General features: G+C 39.3%; 1 protein-coding gene across 1 annotated transcript in view; it reads left to right on the forward strand.

Moving 5' to 3' along the window:
- Lyst (lysosomal trafficking regulator) overlaps positions 1-18,567 on the forward strand; it is a 160,881-nt gene that overhangs the window by 16,871 nt on the left and 125,443 nt on the right. Inside the window, exons 2-3 of the mRNA XM_006980155.4 lie at positions 6,197-6,282; positions 8,512-8,710. Of these exons, the coding sequence (XP_006980217.1) occupies positions 8,519-8,710 (192 nt within the window). The 5' untranslated portion in view covers positions 6,197-6,282; positions 8,512-8,518. The remainder of the gene's footprint in view (positions 1-6,196; positions 6,283-8,511; positions 8,711-18,567) is intronic.

An 18,567-nucleotide genomic window follows, 5' to 3' on the forward strand; every position in this document is an offset into this window, starting at 1 on the left:
CTTTACCTGTACTGTAACCTAATCATCACTTACTTTGTCTGACTCTTGTCCTTCATTCATTCCTTCCCTTGCTGCTATCTTTGATGGGTTTTCTCTTTAGACACATTGGTATGCCAACAAATTGGCTCTTTAGAGAGAAAACAAACAAACAAACAAACAAGACCCTGATACAAGCCAGTGAGATAACCTTACCTGGAAATTCTGGTGACTTTGAGTTCAAGCTCCAGAGCTCATGTAAAGGTAGAAAGAGAGAAGTAACGTCACAAAGTTGTCCTCTGACTTTCACACACATGTCCCCACTTGCTTTCATTGATGCACATGCACAATGATTAAACAAAAATTTAGAGACCTTGTGCGCCACCACTGCCCGGCCTGTTTCTTTCTTAGAACCTAAAAATATGATTGGGTTCTCAACAGTTCTAAAACAAAATAAGAACTGAATGTTTTAAACAATATAACAAAAACCTTTCTTGACCTATGGCTTTTCTCTGTAACATCCTATTTTTCCTTCTTTGTTTGTCTTGTTTTTTCAAAAGACTGATATGATTTCACACTATTTCCTTATTCTACCATGTTTTGGAAACTGTGGGTAGAGTTGGCATGGTTGTTTTAAGAAGTTCGGGGATTGAAATGTATGGCATAGTGAATTTAGTCTTCATTGTTACTGCAAAGAAGTTCATCACTGGCCTAATGGACAGAGTCGTAGTTCACTTACCAGATGACCAGGTGTGTTTTTGCCCTGGCAGTCATTCTGCACACATTCCTCAGCTCTTCTGCTGTATGATGTCCATGTGACAACACCAGCAGTTCAGTCAGCCATTTAGAAAGTTGTTCTGACTCTCCTTCTTTCTTCCCAATCTAATATATCATCAGAATTATGCTCATGTAATTCCTAAATAGAAATCTATTAAAATTATACTCTTCTACTATTGCTTAGGAAAAAAGGTCTCACCTTTTACTTGAAATATTACAGCAGTATCTAAATTGGTTTACATGATGCTAGATTTTTTTCTTGAAATCTTGCTTCTACTTTTCTACAAGAAAATATCTATCTGCTCAACCTTAGCTGTGCTCCTCTTACATTTAAAATTTAGTCCTGGGCTTTCTGTCACCTGTGTCATAGCTGTCAGGCCTATTCATCAGAATCTCTATTTAAATATGGTTACCTTGGGCCTTCTTCAGTTTAGGATCAGTCTTTGAAGGTGGAAACATGGCAAAGTCTGTAGATGATTCCAAGACCCACTAGCCAATAGATTAAATTCTTGGTATAATGTCAAAATTCTCTGGTTTTCACCTACCATTCCATCCTCATTTTTCCTGTATTTTTATATTACAATTATAATACCAAACTTAGTGTAATGTCCTCAGTGACTTAACTTGAACTGTCCTTTCTGTGTGTAATACTTTTCTCTCTTCATTTTCTCCTCATTTGTCTATCTTCTACTTAAAGGTCCTTTAGCTTATTAAAGATTACCTCTCTCAGGAAGCTTCCTGGACTCAAATTTGGGTCAGGTGCCCTTAAGAATATGCAAGGTCAGCCGGGCGGTGGTGGCGCACGCCTTTAATCCCAGCACTCGGGAGGCAGAGGCAGGCGGATCTCTGTGAGTTCGAGGCCAGCCTGGTCTACCAAGTGAGTTCCAGGAAAGGCGCAAAGCTACACAGAGAAACCCTGTCTCGAAAAAACCAAAAAAAAAAAAAAGAATATGCAAGGTCCTCTGTTCTGGCTTTCCTTTGTCACTGTATTGTGAGCTTCTTAAGACTGAGATGTGTGTGTGTGTGTGTGTGTTTTGTATTCCTTTGTACATGTTTAAAAAATTACCTTTATTTATTTATTTATTTATTTATTTATTTATTTATTTATTTATTTATTTGTAAATGTTGGCGATGTGCATCCCATGGCACATGCATACAGACCAGAGCACAACTTGCTGGAGTCAGTTCCTTCCTTCCACCTCGTGAGTTCCTGGAATTGAACTTAGGTCACCAGACTTGGTGGCTAGCACCTTTACCTACTGAGCCATTTTGCTGACCCAGTGTTTTGTATTCTTAATCCAGTACCAACTAGATCTTCTCTAATTATAAACAGGAAGAACATGGAACCAGGCTGGTGCGTTAAATTAGTTCTTGTCACTGACAAATACTTGAGAGAAACAATTTAAAAGGAGTTTGTGGGTTTGTGGTTTCAGAGGTTTCAGTTGATGGGGATCTGGTCTTGTTGGTTTGTTCCTGAAGCAAGGCAGAAAATCATGGTGGCAGTACCATGTCAGATAAAGGCTACTTACTTCATGGTTACTAGGAAGTAGAGGTAACAGGAAAGTATCAGAGCCAAGACATTCCCTTGAGGAGTGTATTCCCAGCAACCTGCTTCCTTCAGCTAGCTCTGCTGTCCGCAGTTTTACTACCTCCCGAGAGTCTGTTGAAACTTGAATCTATCAGTGAATTAAACCAGTGATTGGGTCAGAGTCCTCCAGATCCAATTGTCTCTGGAAAAATCCTCAGATATGCTAAGAGGCATGCCTTACTGGCCTCCTGGCCATTTCCCAATCCAATCAAATTGGCAAGATTAACCACCAATAGCTGGGATACAGCAAATTTTGGTATGTAGTCACAGGGACTGGAGACATGACTCAGCAGGTGGAAACATTTACCACAAGAGCCTGGTGACCTGAATTCCATCCCCAGAACCCTCCTAAAGGTAGAAAGAGAATTTACTCTACAGAATTGTGCTCTGATTTCTACATGTGTGCTGTGGCATGTGTTTGAATAAGAATGGTCCCATAGGCTCATATTTGAATACTTGGTTCTTGATTGGTGAAACTGTTTGGAAATGACTAGGAGGTGAGGCCTTGATAGAGGAGATGCATCACCTGGGGTGGGCTTGGAGGTTTCAGAAACCCACACCATTAGTGCGCTCTCTGCCTCCTGTTTGTTGGTCAGATGTAAGTAAGCTGTTAACTACTGCTCCAGGGCGCTGCCTGCCTGCCTGCCTGCTGCTGTCCTCCCTGTCATGATGGTCATGGGCTCACCCTCTGAAACTGTAAACCCCAATAAACTCTTCTGTAAGTTGCCTTGGTCATGGTGTCTCTTCACAGCAATAGAAAAGTAACTAAGACATAATCTTCACATGCAATAATAATAAAATTGAAATAAAAAACTATAAAGTTTGTAAGGTGTAAACAAATAAGATGGCAATAAATAAGGTAGATAAGGTGCCATGGCTATAGGCCCTGGAAACAAAAGTGGTCATATAGCAGTCATAGTGGTTTTATGGAACAACTGTAAATATGTAAAGGAAAAAGATATAGAGAAGTAAATTAGGCAAATGGGCTGATTTTAAAATAGCATGTGTAAAAGGAGGAAAAAAGGATATGAAGCCAAATAATACACACAAGACAAAAGAGAAACACATCCCAATAGAATAAAGAACTGAGATTTTGAAACAAGTTAATCTGGCCTTTTTACTTTGTAAAAAAGAGAATGAAAATTACAAATAAATTGTTAACAAACTGACCCTGTAATTGGATTCAAAGAAGAAACCAAAGTTCTCAGCTTCTGTTCTTTGTCTTCTCAGACACAGAGAATATATGCAGACTAATGAAGATAAATGTAAGAAACATAATAAGAGAAAATTGAAACCCAGGGCGAGGGAGGAGATCTAGAACCTCTGGCTAATCTAAATGAATTCATGCCTCAGGGTCAGATTCCAAGCAGATTTGAGGAATTGTAATACTCAAGAAAACTTGTAAGAAGCTGTGGAAGTGGAATGTTGCAAAATTTAAGAGAATGTAGGTTCCATAGATTTTTAGTGAACTTGACATTACCCCCACAAAATTCTAGAGTTGACTTTAAAATATTGGTAGATATTTACACGTGGGAAAGGTCAGTAGTTTGCATGGGTTCTCTGAGAAATCATCCAGATAGTGAGCTCAGCCCACCCCCTTTGACGGCAGAGAAGGTGCAGCTGTAATGTATCTAGATTTCTGTGGGAAATTAGCCGAGCCGCTGTGGCACTGTTCACTGGTGATGTGGGCTGCACCTACTCTGACTCACACAAACTCCGTATAGTCTCGAATGGCTCCTTGTTCCGTTTCCTGCCTGCTTTATCTTCCAGATTGTAGAATAATGTGTGATCAAGACTGTTTGCCAACACACTCAAGGTAGTTTTTTGGATTTTAAGTAGTTCGAAATATTTAAAGATCACTTTTATTTTTTTTAAAAAAAACTTTGTCATTAAAAATAATCTCATAGCCAATAAAGAAACATTTCCTCATGTTTTCCTGGTAAAGACTACAGAGAACAGAAAGCTGAACAGAAGCATCTGTTGCTCTCAGAAGCAGAAAATTTCCTCAGCACCCTGGAAGTAGCCTTTACTGTATTATACCCAGAAGAATTTCATTTCATTTTAAGAATTCAAACAAAACAAGGAATTCAAGAAGATGAAATTTGGTGGGAATTCATCATTATTTAGTTTTGGGGTTTTGAGTTTTCCTATATGTTCAAATACTATCCACCCTAACAGGAGAGTAATTAATTGGTTGGCTGTCTGTAGGAACCTTGAATTTTATGTGACTGGTATCCTATCATTCCCTAGTTTCTGTTTAGCAGATACTTGTCTCATTCTCCTGTGTGGTTAATTTGTATTTTATGTGGAGGTAGGAGTTAGAAAAGGAAGAGCAGAGGGTTGTGATGACTAAGGTACAGCTCTATATTCCAGGATTTTCTTCAAGACTAAAGCCTTGGAGTTAGGCATTTCTTTCTTTCTTTCTTGGTTTTTCGAGACAGGGTTTCTCTGTGTAGTTTTGGTGCCTTTCCTGGATCTCGCTCTGTAGACCAGGCTGGCCTCGAACTCACAAAGATCTGCCTGGCTCTCCCTTCCGGGTGCTGGGATTAAAGGCATGCACCACCACCGCCTGGCTCGCTCTTTTTTAATTTTAATTTTTTTTATTAATTAAGAATGTTATGCTTGCAGCCGGGCGGTGGTGGCGCATGCCTTTAATCCCAGCACTCGGGAGGCAGAGGCAGGCGGATCTCTGTGAGTTCAAAGCCAGCCTGGACTACCAAGTGAGTCCCAGGAAAGGCGCAAAGCTACACAGAGAAACCCTGTCTTGAAAAACCTAAAAACAAAAAAACAAAAAATGTTATGCTTGCGTATATTGTTTTGATCAAGTCCACATCTCATTCCTTCCCTCCAATTACTCCCTTATCCCCACCACCATTATTCTCTCCCAATTTCATATGTTCTATTTCTCTCTCTCTCTCTCTCTCTCTCTCTCTCTCTCTCTCTCTCTCTCTCTCTCTCTCTCTCTCTCTCTCTCTCTCTCTTTTAACTCACAGAGTGTTGCCAGTATGCACAGGTGTAGGGCCATGCACTGGAGCATGCTTAATCTCTCAGGTACCACATTCCTGAAGAAAAGTGGCTCTCCTTTTTCTAGCAGTCATTAGTTGTCAATAGCTCCTCAGGGTGGAACTTCCTGACCACCTCCTCCCTTCATTCCGGGTTTTTGTCTGGCTTGATCTTGTACAGGTCTTGAGTCTCTGTCCGTTTCTCTGTGTAACTTCCCTGTTGTATCAAGGGAAATACTGTTTGGCTATAGTCATCTTGCTTCTTGTTCTTACAATCTGTCTATCTCCTCTTCCTCCATCCCTGAGCCTTAGGAGGAGAGGGTGTGGTATAGATGTCCCATGTAGATCTGAGCACTCTACAGTCTCTTATTCTCTGCATATTGAGCAGGTATGGGTATCTGTGTTAAATTGTTATCTGCTACAAAAAAGAAGCTTCTCTGGTCAGGTCAAGAGATACACTAATCTATTGTTATAACAGTAAGGCTTTAGGAATTGGTGCTACCTGTATGAGATCCTCTGCCCCATTCTCAGTGTGGGTGGTGGGGCTGGGGTTGCCCACTGGGTAGCACTACCTGTATAAGGTGTGGGGCTCTGCCCTGTTCTCAGGTGGCAGGATATTAGGGTCAGTAGGTGGGTGGGTGGGTGGGTGGGTGAGGCTACCTGTGAGGTGGTTCTAAGAGGTTCTTAACTGGCTAGGACTTCTTTTAAGTGTGCTCTTGATAACACAATAATTTGTTGCCTGTTACACATATCATATACAAACACTGGCTGCTGGTATTTTGTCAGAACTTTATTAACATTATTTGTGGTTTTTTTTTATTGCTACTAATATATTTATATCTTTTTCTTATAGGTGAAGCCTTTTGCTGAGACAATTTTCTGTAGTTCATGAACCAAAATATTACATACACTGAATGTTACAGAAGTGTTGAAAGACTGGTAAGTAACTTAATATGAACAGTCAGAAGACTTGGGTCAAGGTTAAATTTTGGAGCTACATAGTAAACAATTAGATTCTCTGCAGAAAAGGTGTATATATAGATTGTGTAATTAATGTTTTTATAGCTATAAACCTATGTAACCTGTAAAATCATGCATGATAATGACAAGTACTAGCTAGTGTGGTGTACCTTTCCTGTGCTGTGAATCTTGGTTTCTTTACACACACATACGCACATTCGCAAACTCACTTGAACATGATGAATGCTAACACTTATTATTCTGAGTGTTGGCTCATGTTCTATACCCTTTTTAAACATTGTATCTTTTTGGGGGTGGGGTTTGAGACAGGGTTTCTCTGTGTAGTTTTGGTGCCTGTCCTGAATCTTGCTCTGTAGAACAGCAGGCTGGCCTCAAACTCACAGAAATCCACCTGAGTGCTTGGGATTAAAGGCATGTGCCACCACTGCCTGGCATGTATGTGTCTTTTTTGTGTATGTGCTCACATCATGTATTCGGTATACTTTTCTGAGTATGTAAAATATTAGAAAAAATTTAAGGAAAATATATGCCTATATGTTCAGTGGATATTCAGAATGGCTGGAAAATATTCAAGGATATTCAACATTTATTCTAGGAAGTAATGAACAAAATAGAAATACCCTCTAGTGACCTACTAGTGTTGTGTCCCATTTGTGCTAATTAGCATGTAACTGTTGTATGAATATTGCATAGGAGAATTCAGAACTCTGGCAGTGTGTAGATAATGGTAATTTGTTGTCCAGCATAGTAACCGTAGTCAGTGATGATATATTATATTCTTTAAAAATATAAAACAGGCCAGGTGGTGGTGGTGCACACCTTTAATCCCAGCACTCAGGAGGCAGAGACAGGTGGAACTCTTGAGTTCCAGGACAGCCAGGGCTACAGAGAAACCCTGTTGGGGTGGGGGAGGAGGGAGGAGGGAGGAAAGTAAAACAGTGGACCTTGGTGTTCTCATTGTAGCATAACTGTGTAAAATAATAAGTTTGTTAATTAACTTGATTTAACCATTCCACAGTGCATATAGATATGTATGTTTTTAAAACATTGTGTTGTGTACAATAAATGAAATTTTGTCAGTTTGAAAAAATAAAGATTAAGAGCTCATGTGAAAAGGTTTTGTTTTTGTTTTTAATGAGTGTTTTGCTTGTATTATATGTGGACCATGTGCCTGCAGAGGCCAGAAGAGGGTGTCATATCCCTTGGTTCTGCAATTGTAAAAGGTTGTTAGCAGCCATATGGGTTCTGTGAACCAAATTTAGGTCCTCTGCAAAAGCAGCATGTGCTCTTAAATGCTGAGCCCTCTCTGCAGCCCTCCAAATGACTTCTAGCCATAAGTTAAACCTATTCTGAAACTCCTTGACTATTATATTGTTTGTGATTTTTCTTTTCTGAATGTATGTTTTTCTCAGTCTTCATTCCCTGCGTGTTTTACCTTGCTATTTCTCTTAATGTTGCCTTTTATTTGGCTAAAAATGACATAAGCTTGGCAGCTAAATTTCATCAGTTCTCACCTGACAGGAATCACCACTTCCTGCATTAACTAAGTGTTGGAGTTTTAGGAGGGTAGGTCAGTGACTGGGTTATATCAAGAGCAAAACTATGTTTTATCTTATTTATTTATTTTCATTTTGTGTGTGAGTGTCTTGTCTGCATGTATATATGTACATCACATGCTTGCTTGTTGCCAGCGGAGGCCAGAAGGAGGCCTTGGATCCCCTAAAATTGGAGTTGTAAGGCAGTTTTGAGTTGCCATATGGGTGTTGGGAACTAAATCCAGATCCTCTGCAGGAGCAGCAAGGTATCCTAACTGCTGAACCATTTCTGCAACCTCCAGTTTATATTTTTAAAAGATCCATTTATCTGTTTAAATATGCAAAGCAAGAACAATTTCCTTATTGTTTATTCTGTGTAAGAGAGAAAGTCAGACCCTCCCCTAACTGTCACTGTTCACTTGTGTCTTCTCCCAGGTGGTGTCACTTATGTCTGCCTGTGTGTGCCCAGGCATTTCAGACCCTGGACTGGTACTGCCATTTAGAATTATCTAATGAGGTCAGAACTATGCCTGAGAATAGTAGAGAGCTAGACACTGATACATGCAATTTTAAGTCACTCTACGAATCACATATAGTTAAAGGTAAATTTATATTTGTTTAAAAAATCTTTTGTATTCTGTTCATTTTATAGCTCTGTCATGAGTACTGACAGTAACTCATTGGCACGTGAATTTCTGGTCGATGTCAACCAGCTTTGCAATGCAGTGGTCCAGAGGGCGGAGGCCCGGGAAGAAGAAGAGGAGGAGACACACATGGCAACCCTTGGACAGTACCTTGTCCATGGGCGAGGATTTCTGTTACTTACCAAGCTAAACTCTATCATTGACCAGGTAATGTCAAACAATTGCTCATCAGTATGCTACTCCTGGTCATCAGCTCGTAACTTGTAGATTTCATCCTTTCTGAGAATCTCCTTGAGTTAGAGTCCTGTCTTTCACAGTATTCCACCAGAAATGTTAGCCCTATTTATGGAAATATAATTTATTTGGATACTTTTCAAACTGTCTGAAATATCTTGGCGTTCTAAAAAGTGGCCTTTTTTTCTAAAGAGGTTTCATATGTATGCTTTTTGCAGTTGGTTTGGACACTTCAGTAACAATCTCCAAGTCACCAATAATACATTGTTATTACATTAAGGAAGGAAATATTAGCACTTCCCCTTGTTGTTATTTAATCAAAATCAAGCCAGATTTGAATTCTCTACCTCAAACTTCCTACATCTTCCATCTTCTTTCTGCTGCATGAATCTGAATCTGTGACTGCCTGAAGTCTGTCCTATAAATCTGTCCCTGTATCTGTGCATAACTTTGTCCATAACAGATGGTTTTGTTCTGTCTTCATTGAACAGCACAAAAGGCATCACATGGGAAAGGAATGAGAGATGCTTTACAGAAATCTTTAGCATAAAGTACATAAGTATAGAGTCCAGTTAACCCCAACTGACCCAGATAACAAACAGTACCACAAACATCATTGCTTATCAGGCTATATCCAGATGTTGTGTTCAATATTTATGGTGGCTATTCATTTCCTAAAAATGATTTTTATTATTATTATTTACATCCCAACCGCAGTTTCCCCTCCCTCCTGTCCTCCCAACCCCTTCCCCCATCTCCCATCTGTCCCTCTCATCCACTATTCCTCCATTTTTATTCAGAAAAGGGCAGGCCTCCCATTGATATCAACTAAACACAGCATATCAAGTTGCAGAAGGACTAGGCACCTTCCCTCATATTAAAGCTGGACAAGGCAACCAAGTATGTAGAAAAGGGTCCCAAAAGCTGGTAAAAGAGCCAGAGACAGCCCCTGCTCCTACTGTTAGGAGTCCCACAAGAAGACCAAGCTATACAACTGTAACATAAATGCAGAAGGCTTAGGTCAGTCCTATGTAGGCTCTCTAGTTGTCAGTTCACTCTCTGTGAGCCCCTATGAGCCCAGGTTAGTTGATTCTGTGGGTTTTCTTGTGGTGTTCTTGACCTCTCTGGCTCCTACAATCCTTTCTCCCCATCTTCTGCAGGATTCCCTGAGCTCTGCTTCATGTGTGGCTGTGGGTCTCTGTATCTGTTTCCATCAGTTGCTGGATGAAGCCTCTTTGATGACAGTTATGCTAGTCTACGAGTATAGCAGAATATCATAGGAATCATTTCATTGACTTTTTTTTTTTTTCTCTCGAATCCTGTTTGGTTCAATCCTAGGTCTCTGGCCTATCCAGCCTCTCTGTCCTGACACTCCAGGCAGTGTCAGGGCTGGGCTCCCTCTTGTGGCATGGGTCTCAGGTTATACTAGTCATTGGTTGGCCACTCCCACAATTTCTGTGCCACCTTTACCCCAGCGCATCTTATAGGCAGGACAAATTGTATGTTGAAGGTTACGTGGCTGGGTTGGTGTCCCAGTCTCTCCACTTGAAGTCTTGCCTGCTCACAGGAGATGGCCAGTTCAGGTTACATATCTACTATTGTTAGGAGTCTTAGCTAGTGTCACCCTTGTAGAGTCCTGGGAGTTTCCATTACACTAGGTTTCTGCCTCACCCTGAAATGCCACATTTTTCCAGTTGTCTCTTCCAGTACTCTCCCCTTCCATCCCTTCTGTTCCCAAACCCACCCAACCCTAGTCTACCCGCAAAATCTCTATTTCCTCTTCCTATGGAGATCCAAGTATCCGCCCCCCCTGAGCCCTCCTTATTACTGAATTTATCTGGGTCTGTGGATTGTAGCATGGTTATCCTTTCCTTTACAGCTAATATGTACTTATAAGTGAGTACATACCATATGTTTCTGGGTCTGGGTTAACTCACTCAGGATTTTTTTTTCCCTAGTTCTATCCATTTGCCTGCAAATTTCATGGTGTCATTTTTTTTTTTTTTTAACAGCTTAGTAGTACTTTATAGCTAGAGAGTTTTCTCTCCCGGTTCCGCCAAGCCCTGGCAGTTCGACAGCCCACTTATAAAATAAACACACAGGCACTTATATTATTTAAACTGTTTGGCCTAATGGCTCAGGCTGCTAGCTATCTAGTTCTTACATCTTAAATTAACCCATTTCTATAAATCTATACCTTGCCATGTGGCTCGTGGCTTACCGGCATCTTCACATGCTTGTCATGGCTGGCAGTGTCTCTCTCAGCCTTCCTGTTCTCTCAATTCTCCTCTCTGTTAGTCACGCCTATACTTCCTGCCTGGCTACTGGCCAATCAGTGTTTTATTTATTGACCAATCAGAGCAACACATTTGACATACAGACCATCCCACAGCAGTACTTCATTGTGTCAATGTACCACATTTCTTTATCCATTCTTCAGTTGAGGGACATCTAGGTTGTTTACAGTTTCTGGCTATTATAAATAAATCTGCTATAAACATAGTTGAGCAAGTGTCCTTGTGGTATGATGGAGCATCCTTTGGGTAGATGTCCAAGAGTGATATAGCTGGGTCTTGAGGTATATTGATTGCAATTTTCTGAGAAACTGAGTGACTATTCATTTTATAAGATTGCTTTCAACTTCTGTTTTTGCTGCTTTCAGCCAGTGATTATTAGAACATGCATGGAAGAATGCTCAATTTAAGATTACAATTATGCATTAGCTTGGGTTATGAAAGTTGATTACATGGGAAATCCAAGGCAAGTAAAGTTGATTATTAAACCATTCTCTTAAAGGCAGGTAAACAAACAGTCTGAGTATACAGTAGCATAGCAGTTTTAAGTCTTCTTTGTTGTTTTTGAGACAAGGTCTCCCTATGTTGCTCTGACTGTCCAGGAACTCACTATATAGACCAAGATGGCCTTGAACTCACTGAGATTTGTCTGTCTCTGCCTCCCAAGTGTTGGGATTAAAGACATGCACTACTATGCCCTGACCCAGTCTTAAGTCTTAGGTGACCTTAGGGTGTGTTATTAACTCTGATTGATGTACTTTATTAAAAGTTATTTAAATTTTATGAGTTATTTCTTGAATTTTTTTTCTTTTTTGCTATAGTGACTGTCGATAACCAAAACCACAGAAAGTGAAACTATGGAGAAGGGGGACTATTGTATCTTCTTTTGTGAATGTCTAAGTTGGTTCCATTTTGAAAGTCTAACTTTTCTTTGTCATCCATCCAGTTCTTCATGTATTAGAGATAGAAGTCATTGTTAGTGTGCAGATATTTTCTTTCTAACAGGCAACTCCCCTCTGTTCCCCCTGCTCCTTTTTTCTCTCTTCTTGTGTTTTCTTCTTTTTATTTTTTAAAGATAAGGTTTCAGTAGGCAGTCCATGCCTGCTTCTAGTTCTCTCTCCTCCATCCTTAGCCTACCCAGGACTAGACTTAGGTATGTGCTACTGTACCTGGCTGCCTTTTCATTTTTAAGTGTTTTCTCCTTATTGTTTATAAGTGCTAGGGATCAAACTCAGGGCCTCTTGAATGTTAGGCAAGCACTAAACCACTGAACTATACCATCAGCCTTAATAGTGTCTTCAGAAAAATAGTTTTCTCTTTTACAGTGGTATTTTCTGTTCTAAAAATTTATGTCTTGCAACCCTAAAGTTGTAAGATATTCTACTTTTAAAACTATATTCTCAGCCTTCCTAGCCTTTTAGTCTTGTTTTTAACCTTAGACCTGTGATCCAATTTAAATTACTGTTTGGGTAGAGTGTGAGGTAGGCATTACCATTCTTATGCTTTTCTTCTACACATACCAAATGTTACAGCATCACTTCTTCTTCAGAGCCTCTTCTTTCCTAGATGAAAACACTGGTGATCTTGAAAGCATAACACTGCAGAGGAATCAGAGAATACCCAGATAAACCTATTCATACTATGTTAATGGACTGGGAGAACTCAGTAGTGTTAATTCTTTCCAAATTAACTGCATGCTTAGCGGTCTGTATCTGAACTTTCTATTCTGTACACTAATTCATTGTCTGTTCCTTCACCCATACTGTACTGACTTGATTACTATGGTTTTCAAGTAAAAGTAAATTCAGAGGGCCAGCACGATGACTTAGTTGGTCAAGGCCCTTGCCACCAAGCCCAAGCGTAATGATCCGAGTTCAATCCTTAGAAAACACATGGTGGAAGAAGAGAACTGGCTCCTGCAAGTTATCCTCTGATCTCCATACATGCATCATAGCACAAGTACTACCCCCCAAATACATACATACATACACACACACATACATACATACATACATACATAAATGTTTTTTAAAAAGTAAATCCAGAAGCAAGTCATGTAAGTTCTCCAGTTTTATTCTAGTTCATCAGCAATGCCCACTCTGTGCCCTTTGGATTTCCATATAAATTTTATTCAGTTTGTCATTTCTGTACAAATACTTGCTGTGCTTTCACTCGAGAGGTGTTGAATCCATAAATCAATTTGGAAAGAATTAGCACTATTGATTTCTCCTAGTCTGTGAACGTGGTGTAAATCTGTTAATTCGGGTCTTCTTTGATTCCTCTGCAGTGTTATGTTTTCAGTATAGAAATTGTGTACATATTTTATTCTCTTTTGATGTTATTGCAAATGTTATTTAAAAATTTAATTTTCCTGGTTGTTGCTTATAGAAATTGAGCTGCTTGTATATTGATATAGTGCCTTTTTGTGTAGCTAGAGTTTTCCTGCTTTGCCCACAGTCAGGACAAATCTTTGTCACCCGCCAGTCCCACAGCCGCTCAGACCCAACCAAGTAAACACAGAGACTTATATTGCTTACAAACTGTATGGCCGTAGCAGGCTTCTTGCTAACTGTTCTTTTATCTTAAATTAACCATTTCCATAAATCTATACCTTGCCACGTGGCTGGTGGCTTACCGGCGTCTTCACATGCTGCTGGTCATGGCGGCGGCTGCAGTGTCTCTCCGCCTCAGCCTTCCGCTTCCCAGAATTCTCCTCTCTCCTTATCCCACCTACTTCCTGCCTGGCCACTGGCCAATCAGTCTTTTATTTATTGACCAATCAGAGCAATTTGACATACAGACCGTCCCACAGCATTTTTGTTAAATTCATTTATTAGGTCTCAAAATTTTTCTGTAAACTCCTTAGGATTTTTTGTGTTAGCAACTATGTCATTTGTAAATAATGACAGTTTTGTTTTTTTTCCAGTTTTTATACCTTAATTTTTTTTTTTCCTTTTCGGACTGTCTTCTAGCACAGAAGCAGATGGAATTGACGGGTGAGAGTGGACTGATAGCCTTGGGTCTAACCCAAGGGGAGTACACACATTTCCATTGGATGTGGTTTGAGTGCAGTGCTTCTTAGTTGCCTTTCATCAGAATGAGGATTTCTCCTGTCCCTAGTTCACTGAGAGTTTGTAGCCTTAACAGATGCTGAGTTATGGCAAATGTCTTTTCTGCATCTGTTGAGACTATCATTATCTTTTCTCTTAATTCTTTAGTGTGGGTGAAGTACACAGATGGTTTTTAAATGTTGCACTAAGTTTAGATTTCTATGATAAGCCCCATTTGTTAATGATTTATTAAACATAATCATTTTAATCTATTAAATAAGTTATCCTTTTTTAAATGGCAAAAGAGCTTCTTTTTAATGGTTAATGGTGACAAATTTTAAGTTTATATTTGTATATATACAAACATACATACATACATACATACATACATACATACATACATACATAATACATACAAGAACCCGATTGCGTTTGCAAGCTTCCACCCATTCCGAGGTCCTGAAATGTTTTTATTCTACATGAATGGTTCATTATTTCCTGGTCTCCAGGACTCTTGGCTTCATGCACTAAAAACAGATTTTTTTTTTTTTTTTTTTTTTTTTACTGGGAGTGGGAGACAGAATTCATTTTTTTCTATTTTTCATCTTTTTAGGTGAAGCTGGTAGTATTTCTGTCCTCTAAAAAAAGTTTTCATACAAGTGTATATTGTATGTTGAACATATTCCCCCATATCCGTTTACCCTTCTTTTTTCTCTCCTCCCACACTGTTTCTTAAAAGTACAACCTTCTTTAAAATGTAGGTTTCTTATGAATCTTAGTGGGATTACCTCTGTATTACAAAAGCCATATCTAACTAACTGTTTTTGAGACAGACTTTTCTGTACTGTTGTTGAGTTGTTGTTTTTCATTTGTTTGTTTGTTTTGTTTTGTTTCTTTTGAGACAGGGTCTCTCTATGTAGTTAGTCCTAGCTGTCCAGGAACTTGCTATGTAGTCTAGGCTGGCCTTGAATTCAGAGATCTTCCTGCCTCTGCCTCCCACGTATTGGGATTAAAGGCATGTGTCACCACACTGGCAATACCTTGTTTTTTAAAGAAATGCAATAGTGGAGTGGAATTTTAAAGTATAATGACTGTTTTGAGAGTGATAGCACATACCTATAACTTAGCACATGGAATACCAGTATAGGAGGATCACTGTGAGTTCAAGGTCATCTGTGCTACACGGTGAGTTTGAAACCAGTCTAGGCTGCATAGTAAAGCCCTGTCTAAAACAGACAAGCAAACCAAACATAATGATAATTAAACAGAGAAGTAAAAATACTGTTTTTCAAAGTGATGCATACAGAAATAAAAACAATCAATAGGAAATCTTTTTAACAACGCTAAGAAAAAAAGTACATACTTATTATATGTTTCCTTTAGCTCTGTAGCTATACAGTTAGGATGGAAAAAAAGATTAGATAATCCTAATGAAGAAACTTTTTTATATATGTATAATATACATATATTAGAATAAAATTCTTAGAGGAGAAATAAAGAATAGCAATGTGTTAATATGCTGTTACCATATTATGTTTTTATAGTAGGAAAGTTAAATTGAATTAGTATGCCAAGACATTCATTTGTAATACCATTGAATAACTTCAGTAACTTTGTATTACTTTTTAGCTGTAGGCCATGTTCCTTGATATGTCAAACGTTCCATGACAAAGTCTCCACTGATGCCTCCCGTTGAGCCTCCTAGATATGTGTGTGGACTGGGGTCTCAGCCTTTCCCTGACTCACTTCTCCTTCCCTTTCCTCTGACACTACGGCTCCTGGATGCCTAGCATGGAAAGAGCTGGGCCTGGTATTTGCCAAGTAATGGTAACGTGTTTCTTGAACTGAATTGAGAAAGTGGCACCTCAGTGAGAATGACTTCATTATTGATTGTTGTAGGGGAAAATTTTAAAGGCTTGATCCAGCCTTTTTCTCTTTTAGAAATGAAGACAGAACTGAAAATATAAAGTAAGGGACGGTATGATAGAGACTCATTTCTCTTTGTCAGGTCATTAGAAAGCAAGCCAGAGAAGGGCTGGCTCTGTGCATGGCCTGTGTTCCCTGATGTGGGCTGTGTGGGTCTGGCATGAGGGAACAACCCTATTTCTAGATCCTATAACTATCATGCCTACTTTGGGTTTGGGGAGATAGAACTAGGGATTTCTTTGAAATAACTAAGCCCTACTTTTCCAGAGTGCCTACAAATAAGAGAAAAATATTTATGGGTCTCAAAGAACAGAGTTACATGTGAAGTTTCTCTGAAGACCAGAAAGGATTTAAAAAAAAAAGCAGGAATATATAGTACTTTAAAAAGTAATCGAATCAGGGCCAATGAGATGGCTCAGTGGGTAAAGGTGATTGCTGCAGAAACCTGGTGTGCTGGGCTTGACCCCCCAGAACTCATGTTCTGGGATGGAAGAAGAGAACCAACTCCACAAAGTTGTTCTCTACCATGCACACATACACTATGGCATGTGCACACAGACACATACAACATCATCATCATCATCATCATCATCATTATTATTGAGAGCTACCGCAATAATGAGTTGTGTTAGAAATACAGTAATTGAGTATGAAGTGAAGAATTGTTGTATTAAGCTGCCAACATGTTCCTCTTTCCCACCTAGGCCCGCTGTTCTAGCATAGCAGGGTCAAACTCCTAAGATCTGTACTTGCCCCCATCTCATCCTTTCAAGGGCTTGTGGTCTATAAGTCTGCATAGTGAACTGGGGGCAACAGGCATGAAATACTGGGGGCGGAGGGCAGTTGTCTCAGGAAGAAGGGGGTAGCGAGCCTCACCGAGCAAATATTGCTGGAGCTAGGCCTTACATGGTAGGAAGGTATTAGGGACGTTCCAGATCGTGTTGAGCAGCAGGCAAAGGCAGGAATGTCAGTTCACATAGCAGTGATGATTTGCCAGTGTACTGCTGCAGAACAAGCACTCACTTATCAGGACAGTGTGTATGTTCCATTAGAATCCACTAAAGACTCAGATTAGGACTCTGAAAGATTAATGAACTAAAAAGTTATTTACTTTATTTAAGACTAGGAATCTTTCTTTAACTCCTTTGAGTCTTCAGCCTGCTGTAACAGGGACTCACACTCTGTTCATCCCATTATCACTCCATCAAAGCTGTGACTGTGAATGTTACCAACACCCTCCAGTAGCTAAAGGCTTTTCAGTCATCATTTTATACAGTTTGAAAATGACAGCTTTCATCCTAATGAATGCGTTTTCTCTTCACTGCTCTCTTCTGTGGTTTCTCTGGTTCCAGCTCTCTCTGTAATAGTCTGTCAGTCTGCTCAACAGGCTTACTTCAACACTGTCCACCCTTCCTTCCTTAAAGACTCTTGGAGCTCTGAATACCATTGCCATTAGTTCTCTCTCATTATTCTGCTTGCTCTCTGGAAAACCTCACATATGTCCTAGGCACCCACCCAAGTGACCTTCATATCTTAAGTTCCAGGTCTGTATATTATCTATTAAAAGTTGTCTCCATTTAGACACCCCCCTAGCATCTCAGATTGCATATGTCTAAAAAATGAATCTGGGCTAATGTGATGGCTCAGCAGGTAAAGGCGTTTACTGCTAAGCCTAACAGCAATGCATACTAAATATAATTTAAAAAATTTTAATCCATCATCTTTACCCTAACCTAGTACCCATCTTAGATTTTCTGTCTTGTAGAAATATTACCAGCCACCTATTACTTAAACCAGAAAGCTATGAGGAGTCTTTTTGTTCCCTCTTGTGTATCATTGAAAACGAACTATGACCATTTCAGCCCTACCATATAGTTTCTTATATGTCTCTGTATTTGTGGTTGTCAGGTTACTTAGTCCTCATCTCACATATGGGTCATGTGACCTTGCTGGGAACATTGGCTATTCCCACGTCCACAGTTCTGCCCAGCAAATCTATTCATGTCATCCTGCTCCCCTCCTCAAGATTGTTGAGAAGGAATAACTCCTGGCTTAATTGTTCATTAAATACTTGACCATCATGTCCCAGGTATCCCAGGTGTAGCTGTCTAGTTGCAGTCCTACTTCACAGTTCTCATAATTGTTCTTTTTTTTTTTTTCCTAGACTCCTAAACTGAATACCAGTTCCATACTAGGGTTTAGTTCCAGACTGGGAAATTTACTGATACTAAATGCCTTCTGTTGTTCTGTTTGTGTGTATGTATTTTATGCACCAATTAAAGGGAACCTTTCCAACATGGACCATTTACTTCAATAAGGATAATATAACAAGTCCTTGAAAAGAATGTCCAGTCAATATATTTAATTATCTTCACTGATAAATGTTTTTATATGTATTATTAATATTGCTTTCTCCTTTTAAAATTGTTTTCTGTTTTACATTTAACTACATGAAGACTTACATTTTCTAGTAACCTTGTTGTTAGTTTACTAACTTGTTATAGGCTTTACTTTTTTATTTTTACTTAACAAGTCTGTTTTTCATAGGTGATGAATTTTT

The sequence above is a fragment of the Peromyscus maniculatus genome, chromosome 5, assembly GCF_049852395.1.
Source record: "Peromyscus maniculatus bairdii isolate BWxNUB_F1_BW_parent chromosome 5, HU_Pman_BW_mat_3.1, whole genome shotgun sequence".
In the NCBI taxonomy this organism is placed as follows: domain Eukaryota; kingdom Metazoa; phylum Chordata; class Mammalia; order Rodentia; family Cricetidae; genus Peromyscus; species Peromyscus maniculatus.